Source organism: Natator depressus, chromosome 2 (assembly GCF_965152275.1).
Source record: "Natator depressus isolate rNatDep1 chromosome 2, rNatDep2.hap1, whole genome shotgun sequence".
Classification (NCBI taxonomy): domain Eukaryota; kingdom Metazoa; phylum Chordata; order Testudines; family Cheloniidae; genus Natator; species Natator depressus.
The window spans coordinates 118,779,857-118,799,669 of record NC_134235.1 but is presented as its reverse complement, the minus strand read 5'-3'; the positions used below and the strand labels follow the sequence as shown (position 1 = coordinate 118,799,669).

Genomic DNA, 19,813 nt, shown 5'->3' with positions numbered 1-19,813 from the left:
AATGACTTTTGATTGGTGCAAACTGAGGAACCTTCTGGCCTTACAGAATGGGATAGAAGAAAGAAGTGACAGGCCAAGAGGTCCATTAGTGCCTGCCAGTTCTTCCATGTCTGGACTGATGTCCCTCTTATTGCTCCATAGTTATCTGCTGTGGGAAGAAGGTGGTAATGAAGCGGTAATGAAGCATGGCAACCTGCAACAGAAGCTGAGAGCAATAACCAGGACATTAGGGCCAAGTGACCCACAGTGAGAGCTAGGAATGACAGCCCATTAACACATGGCAACCTGCTGCAGCATCTGAGGACACCAGCCCACTGCTTTCCCAATGTTTAGGTGTGGCACACTCACAGGGTACATTGAGGATTATCTGCCCTGTTACACTCCAGGAAGGTGAACAGGGCAAACCAAGTGCTGAACATTATCTGTCCTGCCTCTTTTTGCAGACGTATGCAGTTAGAGGGAAACAGATTTGACCTTATACCTCCTAGAAGAGTCCCCTGAATCAGACTCTTCAGAAGATGAATGGGACTGGGGCTTTATTTGGTGCTTTGTTGGGGTAACTAGTGGGGGTCTGAACATCTGTGAAACCTCATTTAATGCCTCATCTTGGTTTCTCCTTCTTCTCAGGAGAAACATTTCAGACAGATGATTCCCTGGAGGGAGGGGGATAGGGACCTTGTGGTTACTCTTTAAAGTAGCACTCTTGCCCTGAGAAAGGGGATTTTATGCTAGAAAGCTTGCAGCTGGGGGCTTCCCAGGGTCCCAAGCTTTGTGTAAAGGCGATCCCTGGATGTGGCCTGGAGCTAGGCTGACACCACCCCAGGGATACCAAGCTGAGCCACTGCAGGGGCCTGTTGTGCAATGGAGGAAGAGGTTGGCCTGCTCTCTTTGCTCTCTCTCTAGATCCCTAGTAGTAGCTCCCTGCCCCTGAAGCAATGCAGGGGGAGGGATTTGGCAGCTGCTCTGTGGTCAACATACATGGCTATGGGCAAGAGCTCCAGAGGCTGGGCAGGAAGCTTCCCTGACCCTTTGATACTGTGCTTCAACCTACCCTCCCGCTACACTGAGAAGGGGAAGAGGGAAAGGAGGGATCAATCGCTTGCTGGTACCAGGAGTGTTGCTGTCATCTGTGCCAGGCACAGGGGATTTTTCTTAAACAGACCTGACAATCAAAGCAAATTTTAAAGAAAAAGGGAGAAAATGGCTTAAAGTGGGTTGGGGAGGAACCGGTCTGTCTGCCTGCCTGCAGCTGGAGAAACAGATGAAATTTGGCAGTTTCTCAGAGATGGAGCCACAGTTTCCCTGCCTCCAAGTGACAAGTCTAGCCTGCCTCCAAGGCTGCATGGAGCACAATACCCAATGTCATGGATCTGTGGACCTCATTACAAATAAGAAATGCAAGTTGATAATGCTATAGCAGAAGTATTGAACACAGAACACTCGCCACAACTAAACAATTTTGTCAGGGTTGTAAATATTTAGAATTATGCACACGGACTGCAATGTGAGACAAAGGAACAATTACTTCACTGACGTGAATGATGTAAAAAGGAATTTGGGTGTATACAATACAGACAGTGAAAGATTATTGAAAAGGAAATGAAGTTTCAGTACGATGTGAATTATAAGAAATATCTTAAGATTGCTTCTGTGTAATAGTGCAAACTGTACCCATGAACTGCAGTAGAAAGTTTGTCCAAGGCCCCCTTGAAAATACTGAAGGAATAAACTGAATATAGTAGTTGTACTATGACATTTTACTTCATTTAAGCACAGCAAATTTCACCAGTCCTATGATTTATACAGTACACAAAATATGTACATAAAAGAAAACCAAACCCATCAAAAAGTGACCATATATTATATCTATGAAATGTGCAAACTTTTTTAATGCAAGTTAAACAAAGCATATGCAGGGATAGAATTTTACAGTAATAATGGAATGTACTGTATTCTAAATACCTCAATGATCTTTCATATCTACAGTGCAAACTTACAAGGCACAAACTCAATGCTGACACTATAGTGTTGTAAGTTACATTCAGGCACATCTTAGAATCCATACTCCTTTAGAAAAAGTCACTGAAAGTAACGTGCTACTACTAGTGTATTTTGTTTAGAGAGGTATTGTCAAAATCTTTAAGCATTAAACTGATACGTGCTATGCACTGTATTAAAGGAGGTACTTAGGACAATTTAGCCCATCATCTCAAAGTTGTAGCCTTTTACTACTTCCTCCCTAAATTTCCCAGGTTCTGAAAATATGATTATAAGTTAGTTCCAGAAGTACCTCCCTTACAACATTCAAAGACTGGTTATATCTTGCAGGCCTTCAATTATGTAATCTTATGCAAGTACTCTAAAACATTCTGTATGTTTGGTCAAAACTCCCGCTGAAAGTAAATCTGGATTTAAAAAAAAAAAAAAAATCAGTGAAGAACTTTCTTCCAAGATTCTTAAATTTAGTGAGTCTTTACTAGATTGCACAGTGACAGATGTCTATCAGCTAGTAGAATTAAAAAACAAAAGTTTGCTGTTTTTTAAGGCAATACCACAGCATACCAGAAAAAGAGCCAAGGACCAGTTCAATATCTGTATTTATCATAAGTACTGGCCATTACATAAGTTCAAAATATTTGCCCCCATCACAGTGTTCTTTGCTTACCTATTTTACAGGACATGTACATCTGCAATATCTGATTTATTAGCAAATTTTGATGTATTTATCTAACTGAAAATAAAGCAATTAATGTGCAGGCTAATTGATTGACATTCAGAACACCTGACAGTTACACACGTCCTCTCCCACACCAAAAAAAGGTCATTCATTGTTGGGCCCAATGGGACTTCATCAATAATTTATAGCCAGGCCTACCAGATATTACCTAAAATTTAACATTTAGTAAAACTTAACTAATCTTTTAAGAGATTTCTAATATTTAAATACAATTTACCACATCACTTTTGCTTTTCCATAGGATCCTAAAATTATACTCTTAGTATTACCTCTCAGTAGACATTTAATAGACATTTGAGGAAAACAATACAATACAAAAGCTCAAAGGGTCTTTGCAAAGATATTTTCTATTCCATGTGCAAAGTAAGAAGGAAGTGATTTTTTTCACTGGCAATTATTTGAAATGCCATCAATAAGGAGGCAAAAATACCTATGAAAGAAAAAACATAAGGTTGAGTGTTCCACAACTGTCTTTGGTTTAGCCTTCCTGACCAAAGTCTTCTGTAAACTTCTTTAATTTTTCCAGATCCTGTTCATTTACTGTTGGCTTTGTGCTAGCTAGTGACCTTAGCATATCACCCTGTCAGAGAAAGAAAATAGTACAGATGAATATATTAAGAACTACAGAAGTAGTTTCATAAACACAACATTAGCAACAATATCACATCCAATAATTGTGCTGCTAATATGCACACTGGAAAAAAATCTTCAACTGGGACAGCCATGAAACGTGGAAGTAACAAGTCATACAAAAGTATAAATGAGCCAAAAACATTTACATGCATACTTTCCATAACATAAAATATGTGGTCCATGAATAAAGACAGAGGTATATCAGTGACATTTCTAACAGTGAAACCTTGGCCAGTAAAACTTTTAGGTTTAACCTGCTCTGGTAACCAGCACACAATTTGGTTCGTCATTGCTTAGTGAAAGGGAACAACAACTTCATACGGTGGGTCTGTCGACTGTTGCTCACTATCATAAGTTTAACTACAATAATTTATATAAGAGAGGAAAAATCAGGTGTTCAAGTACATGCCATGGTACAATACAATAGATGCTGTGTTGGTATATGAAACAAATATTTTATAACTGATATCTAGCAAAGTTTAGCTATTCATGACTGATAGGAAAACCCTCTCCAATTACCAAAAACAGTTTTTACAAGTCTCAAAAGGCTAATATCGGTGTCATTTCAATTCAGCCAACCACCATGACACACCGGCTTTTCGTAGGCTAAAACAGGGGAAAAAGTTTATCTATGAAGCCAGAATCCTGGAGATAAAAAGGCACTTACTAATACTCAGTACAGAAAATTGTAGTTTCAATCCTAGGTAGTACTGATTGGAGTTGGTACATTACAAACCATATTATTTAAAAAACACTGCCAAACACATGAAACGTTAACAGGACTATTTTGCAGACAATGATCACAAAATTAACTGACTACTCTTTAAAAGGCATTAATGCCTGATCTGATTAAGAACAAGAGCTGATTTCTAACACTGAAAGACACAAACATAGGATTGCTGCCAGAGAAGAACTTGGGTTCCTTAAATACGTTCAACAATACCATCTGTAACAATCTGGGTCCAGACACCCCAAGGGGAGAACAAAAGGTTTGAACCCCCAAAATAAGCAGTTAAATCAACTGATTGCATAGAAATGTTACTGTACTATAAAAGTATATTGAGTAAGGTCTTTTATGAAATCTTGTAGTGTGCTACACTCAATCATTATGAGATACATAAACACATTCATGTATTTGTATATATAGAAAACTGTGCGGCAACTTCAGCCATACTTTACAGTAGGGTGGTGAGCACTCCGGCGTGGAGGGGCACCTCCCAAAACAGTTGTTCAGGCTTCAAGTAACTAGGCCTTCAAGTACCAGGAAAGGACAACGGTGGGCCATTACAGTTAATGGAAAGTCTCTGAAGTAACTCGAAGTTGAAAAGAGCACAGTGGCTCCCCAACATCAAATCAGGAGGAAATTTCACAACTGTGATTAACCTTGAATCATCATGGACTGAGAGAACAAAAACACAAAGAAAAGGAAAACCCTTTTAAAGGCAGGCTTGGAACTGAGCTGAGGGTTTTTTTTTAATTCAGAAGCTGGGGGACAGTCTCAAGGCACGAGGTGGTCTGTGAATGCTGGATCGCTCCTATAGCTGGGAAACTGCATTAAGGCAAAAGTAACTTGTATTAGAAAAAGGAATTTATCTGATATAGAAGCGTAAAGCCTGAGGTTGTCTTCAGGTTTATTTTCTGTGAGAGTCAGATGTTTGCTTTCCCTTACTATTTTGTCTTTGATCTGTGGATTTTCTATTCAATAAAACTTTTTGTTCATTTTTGTCCCAAACAGGTCTCTGTTGGGCAAACCGTGTGGCGTGTGTAGGCCATGGTGAACTGAGTTCTGGGGGGCTGGTGTCACACCTTTGGGGGCAACGAACCACAGGGGAAAAGTCCAAGTACCTGGGAGGACATATGTGGGGAGACGCAGGACTAGAAGGGTTGTTGGTATCACCTTGCAAAAGAGCAAGTAGGCTAGGGAGAGCCAGGGTGACACCTTAGGCTTATGGGCTGGCTACTGATGTCAGGGATCTGAAGCATAGCTGCACAGTACACAGGCCCCCAAGTACCAGGGCAGGTGGAAACAGAATCCTTTACCAGTCTGGGTAGTCTCCAAAGTGTCACACCAGTTCTACATAGTGCCCAAAAGGTAGACAGAAATCCTGTTAGACCATCACATCGAGATGCAGGGCTAGACTTGCAAAATTGGGTGTGCACACACATCTGTGTATGAATAACTTATGCAAATACCCATTGAAGGTGCACAATACGGCTAGTGTTAATTTTTAGTTTTTGTTTGTTTTTGAGAAAGGAGATGGAGAAGCACTGAAAACTAAGTAAAGAGCTAGTTGCTAAAAAGGTTAACTCCAACTATAGAGGCTTTTAACACTAAAGAATTGTATTAGAATGGATGGCAAAATTAGACTGGTCAGTTTCACATAGAAGTTCTGATGCAGACAGTAAAATGCAAGAAGTCAGACATCCATGGTGAAAAATAGTTTGTTTTTAAATGTTCTATACCAGGGATTGGCAACCTGTGGCACACGGCCCATCAGGGAAATCCGCTGGCGGGCCGAGACGGTTTGTTTACCTGCAGCGTCCACAAGTTCGGCTGAATGCAGCTCCCACTGGCCGCGGTTTGCCGTTCCAGGCCAATGGGGGCTGCGGGAAGCAGTGTGGGCCAAGGGATGTGGTGGCTGCTGCTTGCCAAGTGCCTTGGGCTAAATCCTATTTAGTCTGAGATAAACCTACTACTAATTAAAAGTTCCCCAGTGCAGACTACTTTTACTCTGAGTAAAAGTTGTAGCTAAGATACCCCAGCTAGTACTTTTAAATTTCATGAGCACTGATGATCTGATAAACTCTTTCAGTCACTACTTGAATAGGTACAACATGTATAGTGGCAGCTCAAATCTCTCATCAACGCTCCCTCCAGCCAAATATACTTATATCCACTATTTTGTATAGATCTGGTCTTGCAATTTTTGGGAAAAAAAATGGCACCAATAAGTGTCATGTAACAGATTTCGCTATATTGATTGAACTGAAATTGAGTGAGCCGAAGACTATGATCTGTTTTATAAACAGGAGAGAATTGTTGTTTCTCTACACATGATAAATATATTCTATGCTCCAGACTAAAAATAAATTTTAAAGAGACGAGTAAAGGAATGGGGGGGGGGGTCCTCACACACCTTTGTGCAAAATCCACTGCAACTACCATTATATACATATACAATTTTGTGACAAGTGATTATATTTGATAATGGGAGTTTTCAGCATCATTTTCGATCTGTAAACATCAGCCTACAGTATAACAATTGACTATATTCTCTCAATAAAGCAATACAATCCTGAGATTCAGGGATGACAGTGATGGAAAAATCAGTGACAACAGAGGGGAAGAACCTGAGGGGTGTTTGGGTGGTAGGGACCACTGAAAAGCAGGGATGAACAGTGTAGGAGCCGTCTGGTAGACTACCAGACAATTAACAGCTGACCACAGAGAGGTTCTAGCTGCCTGTCAGCAGATGGGCAGGATGAATACACGGAAGCTGTAAGTCAGCGTGGGGAGAGTTGGCTCTGTATAACAAAAAGAGCTCAGCACTGTTGAACAAACTGTGCCAGACTCATGACTAAAATGGCATGCTGGGATTAACTGAGTGCTGATGGGTGTGCTCAGCCCTTCTGAAACCAGGCCACTAGTTTAGGTGCCTAGCTTCAAGCACCCATGTGTGGAAAACTTTGCTTTAAGATTATCATAGAGTTCTATGAAGCATGAAGGAACACATTTCGTAATAAAAACAAAATTCTGACCATGGAAACAACAGGCTCCAACAGCTTATCCCCTGGGACATCCATCCAGGTCATTTCAATGGCATTAGGATCACCTGGGGAGCACGGCATAAGCATATCTTCTACCAAAATATTTGGATTAGTCAGTGATGGTGCTCTGACCTGGAAATAAAAAAAAAAATCATACGAGTGAAGCATTTTAGAAAAACTTATAGACCACAGACAGAAGCTTAAAAAACCCCAAGTGCCAGTCAATACATTATTTGCTACAGAAAGTAATCGATGTTGAGAGAACTTTTCACTATTTACTGTGCAAGGAGTGGGAGAGGGGGAAGTTATTTTATTCGCACCTTCCAAAAGGTTCACTATTGGTAAACCACTCGTTAGTACATATTAACACTTTTTGAAAACATAAAACCTAACTACATTTGAAGCATATGAGGTTCTTGACAATTGAAATAAATTTTGGCCTTATTTGAAAAGAGTGCCCTCTTTTTAGTCTGACTTCCCTCCCACTAGTAGGCTCCACTTTCTTGCTGAAGTCCTGTGAAACAGAAGCCAGATCTTTTTTGACCATGAGGGTGGTGGCAGCCACAGCTGAACATAAAGGTCACTTCAGGGAAATCTTATCTTACCCCGCTTCTTTTGGGGTTGGGTAAGGTCTAAGTTCTTGTAGATGACTCTCAGTGCCAAAAGTTGCTTGAAGCACTTCTCAGAAGCAACTATACAAATCTATAAACTGGATTAGGGAAATGCTGAGAGCGCCAAGGTTACAGCTGACACCGTTCCCACTTTCTGGTAATAGTAGGGGCAGATCACCCAGCACTATCAGCCTTCCCATAACATCTGGACAGTCATCCTAGAGTGCATAGCAGATGGGAAATCCGCAGAGGTCCCTTCTAAACACTGAGCTACTGCTCCACAGAGTCTTCTGAGCCGCTTTCTAGCTCCTGCATTACAGAACTTGAGATGGAAAGTGGGGCCATCTAGTGGGGGGAAAAAAGTAATGTTTATACTAGGCCTGTTGATCAGTGTTCCCTCTAATTTTTCCCACTCATGTGTGGAACGAATTTTGTTATGTGCACCAATGTGGAGGTGATGTGTGACAAATCACCTCCATATTGGTGCACATAAAAAAATTCATGTGGCGGGGTGGGGCCAAGAGGTTTGGAGTGTGGGAGAGGGCTCAGGGCTGAGGAAGAGGGTTGGTGTGCGGTGGGGTGAGGCTCTGGCTGGGGGTGTGGGCTCTGGGGTGAGGCTGGGAATGAGGGGCTCAGGGCTGGAGCAGAGGGTTGGTGTGCGGGGTGGAGAGGGCTCTGGGATGAGGGTTTGAGGTGCAGGCTGCCCTGGGGCTACAGCAGGGGGAGGGAGAGAGAGAGGATTCCCCCCAGCTGTCACTCCACAGCAGCACCTGGACTGGGTGGAGGGGTGCCTCTTCCCCCCACTGCAGCTACAGTGGGGCTCGGCTGGGGGAAGGGCTCCTCTCCCCAGCAGATCCAGGGGGGCTGGGCTGGACCAGGCTGGGGGAGGGGCACCTCTCCCCAGCCATGGCAGCTCTGGCAGGCCTGGACTGGGCCGGGGAGGGGCACCTCTCCCCAACTGCGGCAGTTCCGGTGGGCCTGGGGAGGGGCTCCTCTCCCTGGCACCTCTGAAGGGGCCGGGTGACCTGCGTGGCCCTAAATAGCCTGCTGCGCAGCTGTGCAGCTTACAGGGAACCTAGCTATGGATTACTCACAGTTAACTCACGCAATTAACTCAAAAAAATTAACTGCGATTAATTGCAGTTTAATTGCACTGTTAAATAGAATACCAATTGACATTTATTAACTATTTTGGATGTTTTCCTACATTTTCAAATATATTGATTTCAATTACAGACACAGAATACAAAGTGTACGCTGCTCACTTTATATTATTTTTGATTAGAAATATGTGCACTGTAAAAATGATACACAGTATTTTTCAATTTACCTCATACAAGTACTATAGTGCAATCTCTTTATCGTGAAAATGCAACTTATAGATGTAGATTTTTTGTTGTTACATAACTGCACTCAAAACCAATGTAAAACTTGGGAGCCTACAAGTCCACTCAGTCCTACTTCTCATTCAGCCAATCATGAAGACAGAAAGTTTGTTTACATTTATGGGAGATAATGCTGCCCACTTCTTATTTCCAATGTCACCAGAAAGTGAGAACAGGCATTCGTATGGCACTTTTGTGCCGGAACTGCAAGGTATTTACGTTCCAGACATGCAAAACATTTGTATGCTTCGGCCACAATTCCAGAGGACATGCTTCCATGCTGACGACGCTCATTTAAAAAAAAACAAACAAATAAACAACGTTAATTAAATTTGTGACTGAACTCCTTGGGGGAGAATTGTACGTCTCCGGCTCTATTTTACCTACATTTGGCCATGTATTATTTGTTCTAGGAGTCTTGGATGATGACTCAGCACATGTTCATTTTAACAATGCTTTTTCTGCAGATTTGACAAAATGCAAAGAAGCTACTAATGTGAGATTTAGATAGCTACGGCACTCAACCCAAAGTTTAAGACACTGAAGTGCCTTCCAAACTCTGAGAGGGACAAGCTGTGGAGCATGCTTTCAGAAGTCTTAAGAACAACGCTCTGCTGCAGAAACTACAGAACCCAAACCCCCAAAAGAAGAAAATCAACCTTCTGCTGGTGGCATCTGACTCAGATAATGAAAATGAACATTTGTTGGTCTGCACTACTTTGGATTGTTATCGAGCAGTACCTGTCATCAGCATAGATGCATGTCCTCTGGAATGGTGGTTGAAGCATGAAAGGACATATGAATCTTTAGTGCATCTAGCATGTAAATATTTTGCAACGCCGGCTACAACGGCTCTCACTTTCAGGTGACGTGAACAAGAAGCAGGCAGCATTATCTCCTTGTTTGTCTGAGCAATTGGCTGAACAAGACATAGGACTGAGTGGACTTGTAGGCTCTAAAGTCTTACATTGTTTTATTTTTGAATGCAGTTTTTTTGTACATAATTCTACCTTTTAAAATTCAATTTTCATGATAAAAAGATTGCACTACAGTACTTGTATTAGGTGGACTGAAAAATACTATCTCTTTTGCTTTTTACAGTGCAAATATTTGTAACAAAAAATAAATATTAAGTGAGCAATGTACACTTTGTAGTGTGTTATAACTGAAACCAATATTTGAAAATGTAGACGACACCCAAAAATATTTAAATAAATGGTATTCTATTATTGTTTAACAGTGTGATTAATCACGTTATTAATCCAGATTAATTTTGTAATCACTTGACAGCCCTAGTTTATATATTTCCACAGTCATATATCCAAAATATATATGACCAGAGTTAACTTACTAGGTGCCTCACATTTTTAAGTAAGTAGGTGCCTCACATTTTTAAGTAAGTAGTGCTGACAATGCTATTTTACATTGTCATTTGTTGTATTATACATCCTCAATAATTCAGAATACATGCAAACTGCTTTTAAAGTACAGGGATTTGGGGGGGAATGTAACTAATGAGTCATACTTTTGACATATTGAATATTTTGTTTGGTAGTCTGCCTATACGTCTAAATAGGCTGTACATTCTTCAGAGCTAGGAATGGCTTACTCTGTATTGGTACAGCACTTAGAACCTATAAGCCTTGATCAGAATCACAGTGAGCTAATATAATACAAATAATTGATAAGGCTAAGCTTTTGACACCCATGATTAAGGTAACTGTATCCCAGAAGGCACAACAGAGCAGATAGGCTAAGCTTTTCCTGAAGCAGCACTCCAGCACACTGGTAAAACATTTGGATAGGGAAGGCTATGGAGAACACTGGGATAAAGCAGGGTATATCGATAATTTAAATCACCAATTTTAATTATGATTTAAATCAGCAAGCAGGAAACCTTGATTTAAATAATGTTGTTTTGCATTTGTACTTCTTATTTTCCTAAGGAGAAGTTGATCCTCATTAGCTAGTGACCATTAAAACATGTTGATTTACAACTAAATAGAGTATTTACACTACATTTTCTTTTTTTGCTAATCAGGATATACTATACATGGTTACTGAAGGAACCGTATAGCTTTACTTACATTTAATTCAGAGTCTTAATTTTGTACCTTTTTATTATGTTAGAAAATGGTGACTAATGCATTTCTCATTTATTAGATTTTTATTGTGTCAAGCTATATTTAGAAAGAAGTTGGATTTCAATTAAAAATGAACTCCATATTTAATTTTTTTTTACTAGTTAAATAAAACTTCCTTAATTGTGCTGTATACATGGGAAAAACAATTATTAAAACTTGTTTTGCATTTGAAACTAACAAATTCTGATTCCAGGTGCTCAACCAGTAACTTTCACCAGTTTTACTTTAAGACTCCAGCACCTTCCGCTTAATTATATAAAAAAAATTTAATAGATTAGAGTGACAGTTTAGTCCTTAACATAGGTCATCATAATTTCATATTTAAAATAGTTTTATTTTAAAAAGGTAAATGTACTTATGTAATTTATTTTTAAAATATCAATGTTTATCCACCATCAGAATATGGCATTTCCAGTTAAATCTGGAGTACAGCAGTCAGGGTGTATCACATGGAAAAAAAGCTGTTGATTCCTTAGGTTAGCAGTCTATTCATGGTGATGGAATCTAAATATGTTCTCCTGCTCATTATCAGATCTGTTAGCAGCCTTTGGTACTATTGACCACTTAGCTGCTACCATTCCTGAAAGAACTAAATGTGGTTCTATTCAGGGTTTAAGGCTACTATAATTGTCACTGTTAGGCGTGAACAAATACAAGGTCACAGATGAAGTGTGGTCTTTATTAGAGAAGGAATGGGAGTGGAGACCAGAGGTCTATTCCCATCTCTGCCTTACACTTCCTTTGTGACCCAGGGAAAATAATTTGGGGCCTGTTTACAATCCACAATCCACTGTTACCTAGTTACAGCACAATTAAAATGTTTAGTGTGGCCTGGACCTAATATGTTGCAATGGGTCAGATAAATGAGTCTAAAATCATGTCTGAGGCCAATGCATCTTACAAATTTCAGCTGTGTTCTAATTAGGTGAGGGACAACTATATCTTCAATACAATTTTTGTAGTGTACATGGAGCCTTAACAACAGTGCTTCAATTTCTTCATCTGTAAATATAGGAATATCTCCCTCCTTGCCATAGGTGTTGTGAGGCTGAATGTATTACTTTGAAGGTGATACAGGATGAGAACCCTAGCTTCAACCAGAAATAATTGTAGCAGTTCAGTTTAATTTAGGCTTTACTAAGAAAACTCACCGTGTGTGAATTAATTTCCATCTAATAAAAGTTTTTCTAATTTGAACAGAAGACACTACCCTCTAGGCTGACCATATTTCCCTATGCTCAATATGGGACACCTGGTAAAATTTCTCATATTCAACCGAGTTCAATGGCAATCAATCAGAACTATGCAGTACAAACTAACATCAAGTTAACAGAGCCCTTGTTAAAAAGGAAATACTGCATATCTGGATTCTTTTTATTTACCTTTTTATCTTTAAGGATTATGGGTTCACATGGGGAGAGGTGACACACACACACATTCCAGTACATCTCTCTCACATGGGTGTGTGAGACCGAACCGACCCTCCCTGCCCAGCGCTCTCCACCCTCCATGCCTAGCTGGGCCCCCAGGACGGACCTGCCTCTCCTGGTACCTGGCGCTGTGTCTTCCTGAGGCAACATGTGGGGGGGGCACACGCAGGGTCACATGCCCCCCTCACAAGATTTCTGCCAGGATTCACCCCAGCATGTGGCCAGCAACAGCTTTTCACACTGCGTAGGAGGGAAGGGACGGGAGCTGCTTCCAGCCACAGGGGAGGAGGATGCGGGGAAGGGATGACCTGGTCCGTATCCTTGCAGAGCTCATCTCTTCTATCCCCCTCCCCTGTGGCTGGAAGCAGCTTTTCCTTTCCTGCCCGCACAATGTCGAAAGGCAGCTAACACTTCTAGGCTGCTGCAGGCAACCGACATAACCCAGCTGCCTCCTGTCCACCGGCTATAGTGCAGGCAGGAAGCGGTTAAGCCCTAAGGATGCATTGTGCACCAGGGACCAAGGAACCTGACTGCAGGGCCTTCAGCAAACCTAGCCAGAGAGAGGAGGCTCAACAGGGGAGGGTGCCTAGGGGACGTAGCAGCTCCGCACTCCTTGGGGGAAGAACCCAGGGCACGGGATGGGACGGGAGGGGGAAGAGAAAGGAGAAGGAGACAAAGTATGAGACAATTGGCCCATTTTTAAGAAAAAAGTTGGGACAGCTGCAGGAGGGCTTAAATACGGGACTGTCCCTTTAAAAACGGGACGTCTGGAGATGTCTGCCTCTCAAGAGTGGCAGAACTGCTACCACATACAAGTTAAATGAAGCCCTATTCCTTCACCATCTTGACAACAGATCTGTTTTCTGAGAGAAACAGGAAAACTATGCTTTCAAAAGCAAAAAAATGTTAAATGAGATTTTACTTTTGCTAAAGGAAGAGAACGTGCACCTGTGCAGAGAAGCTTAAATTAAATCTACCAGAAACTTATATAACAGCTACAAAACAAAATTTGTATCAGAAATATAAATAATTTAAGTATAGTTCTACCCTGAAAAGGGATTCTATAGAAAGAACAGCACTACCTTACTCAATAGATCTGCTTCTAGCGTATATGCAGAAGGTATAGTTCTGACTATATTGACAAAAAAGATTTGTAAGGTTTTTAAATTCCTTTTAGCACTGCACAACCAAGCTAGGTGGGCAAGCTGAACTCTATTCCATTTTGTGCATCAACAGAATTAGTTACTAAGTCCCAATCAGTAACACTTGGGAAAATTCTGTAAAGGCAGAGGAGTTCTACAGATGTAACAGACCTAATTTGGCCTGTAGGATTTGGTAGCATTGTGAGATGGAAAGAACCCAGCTGACTTTCAGCTCAGGCTGAGCTTGCAAGTCCAACAGTTAGAAAAATCATTTTTAAATGGACTGTATTTGATATAGAAATCCTTGCAAGACAATATACATGGAATCCCATGGCAGTTTTAAAAGTCCTTTCATTGTACCGCTGCGTGTTAAGTGCTGAGGCAGTAATCCACAAGATGTTAGGTGCTGTCCAAATAGTGAGATACAGTCCCTGCTCAGAGCGCTCAGGTGACATCAACTTAAAAAAAGTCACTCAAAATATTTTAAAGCATTACTGTCCCAACACCTAAGACTGTTAGAGTTTAAAGATGGAGAAATTTATTTTATTTATTTATTTTTTCCTGTTTATTTACTTTTCAGATTTTTCAGTGCTCATGTATAAGCAATTACCATCTGCATAGGCTTTTCTTATAGCAACAGGGAAGAGAAATACAACAGAAAAGTGCAAATATAAAAGCCTTTGCCAATTCTCATGAAGCTCAGGGAAGATGTTAACACCTGAAGTTAGCTACTTTTAACGTGGGTTTTAAGTGGATGATTCCAAAGTCGGTGGTGTCCCTTTAAGCAGCAGTCAGAGGAAATTTGTCAGTCAGGAATACAAGTTACAGACTCCTGGATTCCTGTTCCATGCCCAGACCAGTTCTCTGAAACAGAGCTAAGAGAAAAGCTCTTTGTCCTAGCATGTACATTCTTTTCATAGATTAAAAACATATGAAAATTCACATACAAGTAATATTAATTAATCAGAAGTTAAAAGCTCAATTGCCAGAAATTTCAAAATAAAAGGAGATTTGAACTCTAGAAATTAAGAGTTGGAATTTCCGCTTTTTTTTTTTTTTTTTACATACTTACTTTTTTAAAGTGAGTGGCTGATTGCACTTTCCTAACAGGCTGCATCAGTGCATCGCGAACAATGATGCTTATGTCAGCACCAGAATAGCCATCCGTTCTCTTTCCAAGCTCTCGATAGTCTGATTCTGTCAGGCTGTTTGGGGTGCTCCCAAGGTGAAGCTTAAACATAGCAGTCCTACCATGGTCCTCAGGCAAAGGAATATAAATACGCTTCTCAAACCTTAATTTAAAAAAAGCCACAAACACTGACTCTTGCAGGTACTCGATGGAAAGCAGTTTATGCAAATGGTCTAACAGAACTAGAAGGAATAGGGAAGCAATCTGAGCATTACAGCTTTAAGAGTGTGTGCGCGCATGAAGTGAGTGTGGGGAATCTTAGCACTATTTTATAAGTCTGCTAAAAAAAGTACTGTAACATCCATAGTAGCAATCACTAATTAAAATTACATTCAGAATATTATAACCCCGTTTCTTCCTTTTCATGACTGAGAAATCTTCCCAGGGGTTTGAAATTATCCCATGCTTGCAGCATGTCTACATAGAGATTTAGTGCATGGCAAGCAGGGGCATGAATCTATAGTGCACTAGCTTGCCACACACTAACTGGTCACATGGACCCTGCTACCATGCAGTAGAAGTTCCACAGTGTGCTTTATGTTTGAAACAGCAGTACATCAAAGCATACTATGTAACTTTTGGGCTCCAGCTACAGGGCACAGATGGGACTCCCCTGCTCAGGTACCCGTATTTGCACTAGCTCTTATCAAGCTAGCCTGACTATAAACAGCAGCGTAGCCACGGTAGCATAGGTAGCGGCCGTGGAGGGACAGCTTAGCCATGCAGCATACGTACCCTCCCTGAAACCGCAGAGTAAGTACTCAACAGTTCTAGGCTGGGCTTCTGCTGCTGCTACCCATGCTACCCTGGCTATGCTGTTGTTTATATTAGCCACAGCGTGGTAAGAGCATGTGTACACAAGCAGGGGAATCACATCCCTCCCCTGTACAGTAGATGTGCCCATAATGCATGGTAGCAGGGTCCACACTACCAGTTACTGAGCTGTAGATTTACACCCTGATTTGTTGCCCACTAAATCTCCATGTAGACGAACCCTTAGTCACAGCAGACAGATTTTGTTTCTAGAAGAAGCTCAAGGGACAAAAATCCCTTCAATATTTTTGAGGTGTGGAGTGTCAAAACAGCTTTTTTGCTCAATTAACCAAAGTATGGCTGAACAACCATTATTAATGTCTCTTAAGTTTACAAATCTATTTTAAATAAAGTTCATCAACTGAAATGTAACTTCAGGGCATGTTCAGCGAGACTCTGCTACAAATTTTGGTACCTTAATCAAGCCTTCCTCCTGATATGGTATCACTAGGAGGATTCAGAACTGCAGTTCTCCCTGATAAGTACAGTGACTATTGTTCTTAGACTGCTGGGATTATTTCCCCAAAATGCATGCACGCAAAGCACAATGTAGTCTCATTTTTCAATGCTGGAAAAGTTGCCACAAAATATTAGCTAGAGCAGTGGTTTTCAAACTTTTTTTCTGGTGACCCAGTTAAAGAAAATTGTTGATGCCCACGACCCAACTGATCTGGGGATGAGAGGTTTGGGGTGTGGGAGGGGCTCAGGGCTGGGGCAGAGGGTTGGAGTGCGGGGGTAAGGGCTGCTGGGTGGGGCCAGAGATGAGGGGTTTGGGGTGCAGGATGGCGCTCTGGGTGGGAGGGGGACTCATGGCTGGGGCAGGGGTGTGGGACAGGGTCAGGACTCTGGGCTGAGGGTGCAGGCTCTAGTATGGAGCTGGGGATGAGGGGTTTGGGGTGCAGAAGGGGGCTCTGGATTTTGAGGAGCTCAGGGTTTGGGGTGCGGGGTTACCTCGGGCAGCTCCCAGTTAGCAGCGCAATGGGGGTGCTAAGGCAGGATTCCTGCCTGTCCTGGCGTCGCAGACTGCACTGCGCCCCCCGAAGCAGCCAGCAGCAGGTCCAGCTCTGTGTGGCTCTCTCCCACAGGCACCGCCCCCTCTTACTCTTCCCCCACAGCAGAGCCAGTGCTTGGGGTGGAGGCTGTGCACAGAGCCCTGTGGCCCACCTCCGGGGCCTAGGAGCTGGACCTGCTGCTGGCCGCTTCCAGGGCGCAGCACGGTGTCAGAACAGGTAGGGACTAGCCTGCCTTGGCTGGGCAGCACCGCAACGGGACTTTTAACGGTCCGGTTGGCGGTGCTGACCAGAGCCACTGCGACCCAGTGCCTTACATTCCGTGACCCAGTACTGGGTCGCGACTCGCAGTTTGAAAACCACTGAGCTAGGGGGTATGTGGTGCAACAAGTCCATGCACTGGCCCTTTACCATACTTACAGAGACCAGAAAATTAGCTTCTCTCATTTGAATGCACTTCAGCATAATTGCCATTCTCTGCTCAAGAAAGCCTCAAGACTAGATGAAGTAGGTGTTTTCAACGGAGGTAAACTCAGAACTCCGTGCATGTGAGAAGAGGGAGATAAAGGGGCAGAGACCTACATGGCACCAGCACATACTGCATGCAACCAAATATTGGTCTGACTGGTATTATTTAAGGTGACCACAGGACCCCCTGCCCACACATTCAGGATCTACTATAAATTAATTGGAGAGTTTTTCAGTGTATAGATCTTCAGGTCTCCCATACAAGGTAGTTAAAGCAGGATAGTATTTCCGAACATTCACAGATTAAGCCACCACCTAATCATTAGTGAATTGAAAAAACCTAACACTTTGTGCTGTACAGTGTGAAGTTGCATATTTTACTGGACAATACACATTTTGTTATAAAATTACCTTCTCCTGATAGCAGAATCCAGAACCCAGGGTATGTTTGTAGCTCCCAAAACCAAGATTCCTTCATTGTCTACACCAACCCCTACACCAGAACAGGTAATATTTAATAATATAAACACTTTTTTAAAGCATTTGAAAACATCTTGAAAAACTACAAATTATCTTCAGTAATCTTACCTAAACTGTGTGTCAAAAAAGCCAAAACTGATATTAATTGCTTTAATTAACTGTTCCTTAATGCCATTAATCTTACCTTGCATCTGAACTAGGAATTCTGTTTTAATTCGTCTAGCAGCCTCACTTTCATTCTCACTTCTTGATCCACACAGAGAGTCTATCTCATCAATGAAGATAATAGAAGGTTTGTTTTCTCTGGCAAGCTGGAATAAATTTTTCACTAATCTAGAAAAAAAATTAAGTTATCTTCCATGAGAATACAGCAAGTCAATATTATTGTACTGCATCATATCAAGTTTACCACAGTATAAGGAATCAAGGTTCATAATCATGATGTTAAGTAAGCAGTTGAGGATCCTCAAGAGGCAAAGTTCTTTAGCTCTGTAAATGGTGCTTCCCTCTAATCAAAGTCATCTGGCAATGCTGGAGGGAAATGAGGACTATAAAGTATGGTGCTTCAGTCATGCTCTAGCTAGTGAAAGATCTGTTCATGTTTGCTTTCGGTCCTTTACAAGCTGGGCAGAAAACGAAGAAACAGACTTGTTGTTCTGTTACATATTTAATGTAATATAACCAACTCAAGAAACTTTGAAAGAGTAATACTGAATAATGACTTCTGTAAATACTGTATCTGGTAGCACATTAGTTCTCTTTAGGTGAAGGAAGTAGCCAGAAGGGTTGATATGCCTGAGATCTTACACATTTTCATATTTATTTGTTCAGGAAAAAATCTGATCAATATAAAAGTTGATGCCAATAATTTAAAACAGAGAAGTGTCAGGTAAAGCTTTGAAAAGTGGCTAAAAATGGTGTCAGATACCAGGTCTGTCTCTCAAATTTGTTCAATTTACAAGTGAAAAAATGACTCTCTCTAATTCTCCCAAAAAAGTCAACCTGGGGGCTTTATATCTTTCCTGCTTTTCCATCGCCACCAGTAACCCTGACTCAACTGATATGAATTACAGGAATATTTAAAGTGTTTAAAATTTGTGCATTTTTAACAGTAAATGACAGACTTTTCCTCTCAGATTTAACTTCCTCAGAATTTCTGGTGTGATAAGCTTGCAAGTTCTTCTATCATCTATGAATTCTTCCTGGAAAAATAAAATGGGCAAGACCTACATTTCTTGCTCTTAAAAAAAAAAAAAAAAAAAAATTCAAGAGCTTTTTCCCAGGAAGCCCTTCAGACTTTGTTTGTACACATTAAAAAAGCAAAAATAGTTAGCCAATATTTACCATTTTTTTCCTTTGAAGTTCACTTTTAATAAATCTCCCAAGTTTTGCTACAAGACAGGAGGGAGAAAAATGATCCTCATACTAAAGGATCCACACCAAGGACCACATATAGTGAAGACCCTCTTTTCATGCACAGCTGTAGAAGAGAGAGTCAAGGTTGATGTTGGGAAGAAACTTAAGTTTCCTTTTTTGGTTCATTTTAATGAGACATATACAATACAGCCTGCCAGAAATTTTCCAAGAAACGTGCTGGCTTGTGAACCTGAGATGTTTCAGGAAAAGATTGGGTTTTTACAAAACTTTCATCAAATGACTGGCAGGAACCTGGGTTCGAGTCTACAGCCCCATCATGTGGACTTCTGCCACTGAGCTCCCTGCCGCTGACCCAAGAGCCTGGAAGACTCTCAGGGCATCTGGTTCCCCAGGCTGTGAAGTCAGGCAGCCCACATGGCAGGCTGCCCAGGAGCTGCCAATCCCTTAATCCCCAACAGCTCCAGAGTGAACTAGACAAGAATGAAGTCTGTTCACTCAGGAACTGCCAGTGATCTCTGGGAAAATATTTCATTACAAAAACACCATGTTTTGACATTTACAAAGCAAAAATTTTCTGAATTCCCCATTCATGGAAAATTTCAAAATCACTAAAATTTTTCAAAACC

At 41.3% G+C, this 19,813-nt stretch overlaps 1 protein-coding gene across 1 annotated transcript in view; it reads right to left on the bottom strand.

Annotated features, from left to right (window-relative positions):
* Positions 1–2,376: 2,376 nt before the first annotated feature.
* Positions 2,377–19,813, bottom strand: part of VPS4B (vacuolar protein sorting 4 homolog B) — a 32,781-nt gene continuing 15,344 nt past the window's right edge. Inside the window, exons 7-11 of the mRNA XM_074944962.1 lie at positions 17,995–18,143; positions 17,742–17,823; positions 14,923–15,142; positions 7,130–7,270; positions 2,377–3,317 (exon numbers count right to left, since the gene is read on the bottom strand). Of these exons, the coding sequence (XP_074801063.1) occupies positions 3,216–3,317; positions 7,130–7,270; positions 14,923–15,142; positions 17,742–17,823; positions 17,995–18,143 (694 nt within the window). The 3' untranslated portion in view covers positions 2,377–3,215. The remainder of the gene's footprint in view (positions 3,318–7,129; positions 7,271–14,922; positions 15,143–17,741; positions 17,824–17,994; positions 18,144–19,813) is intronic.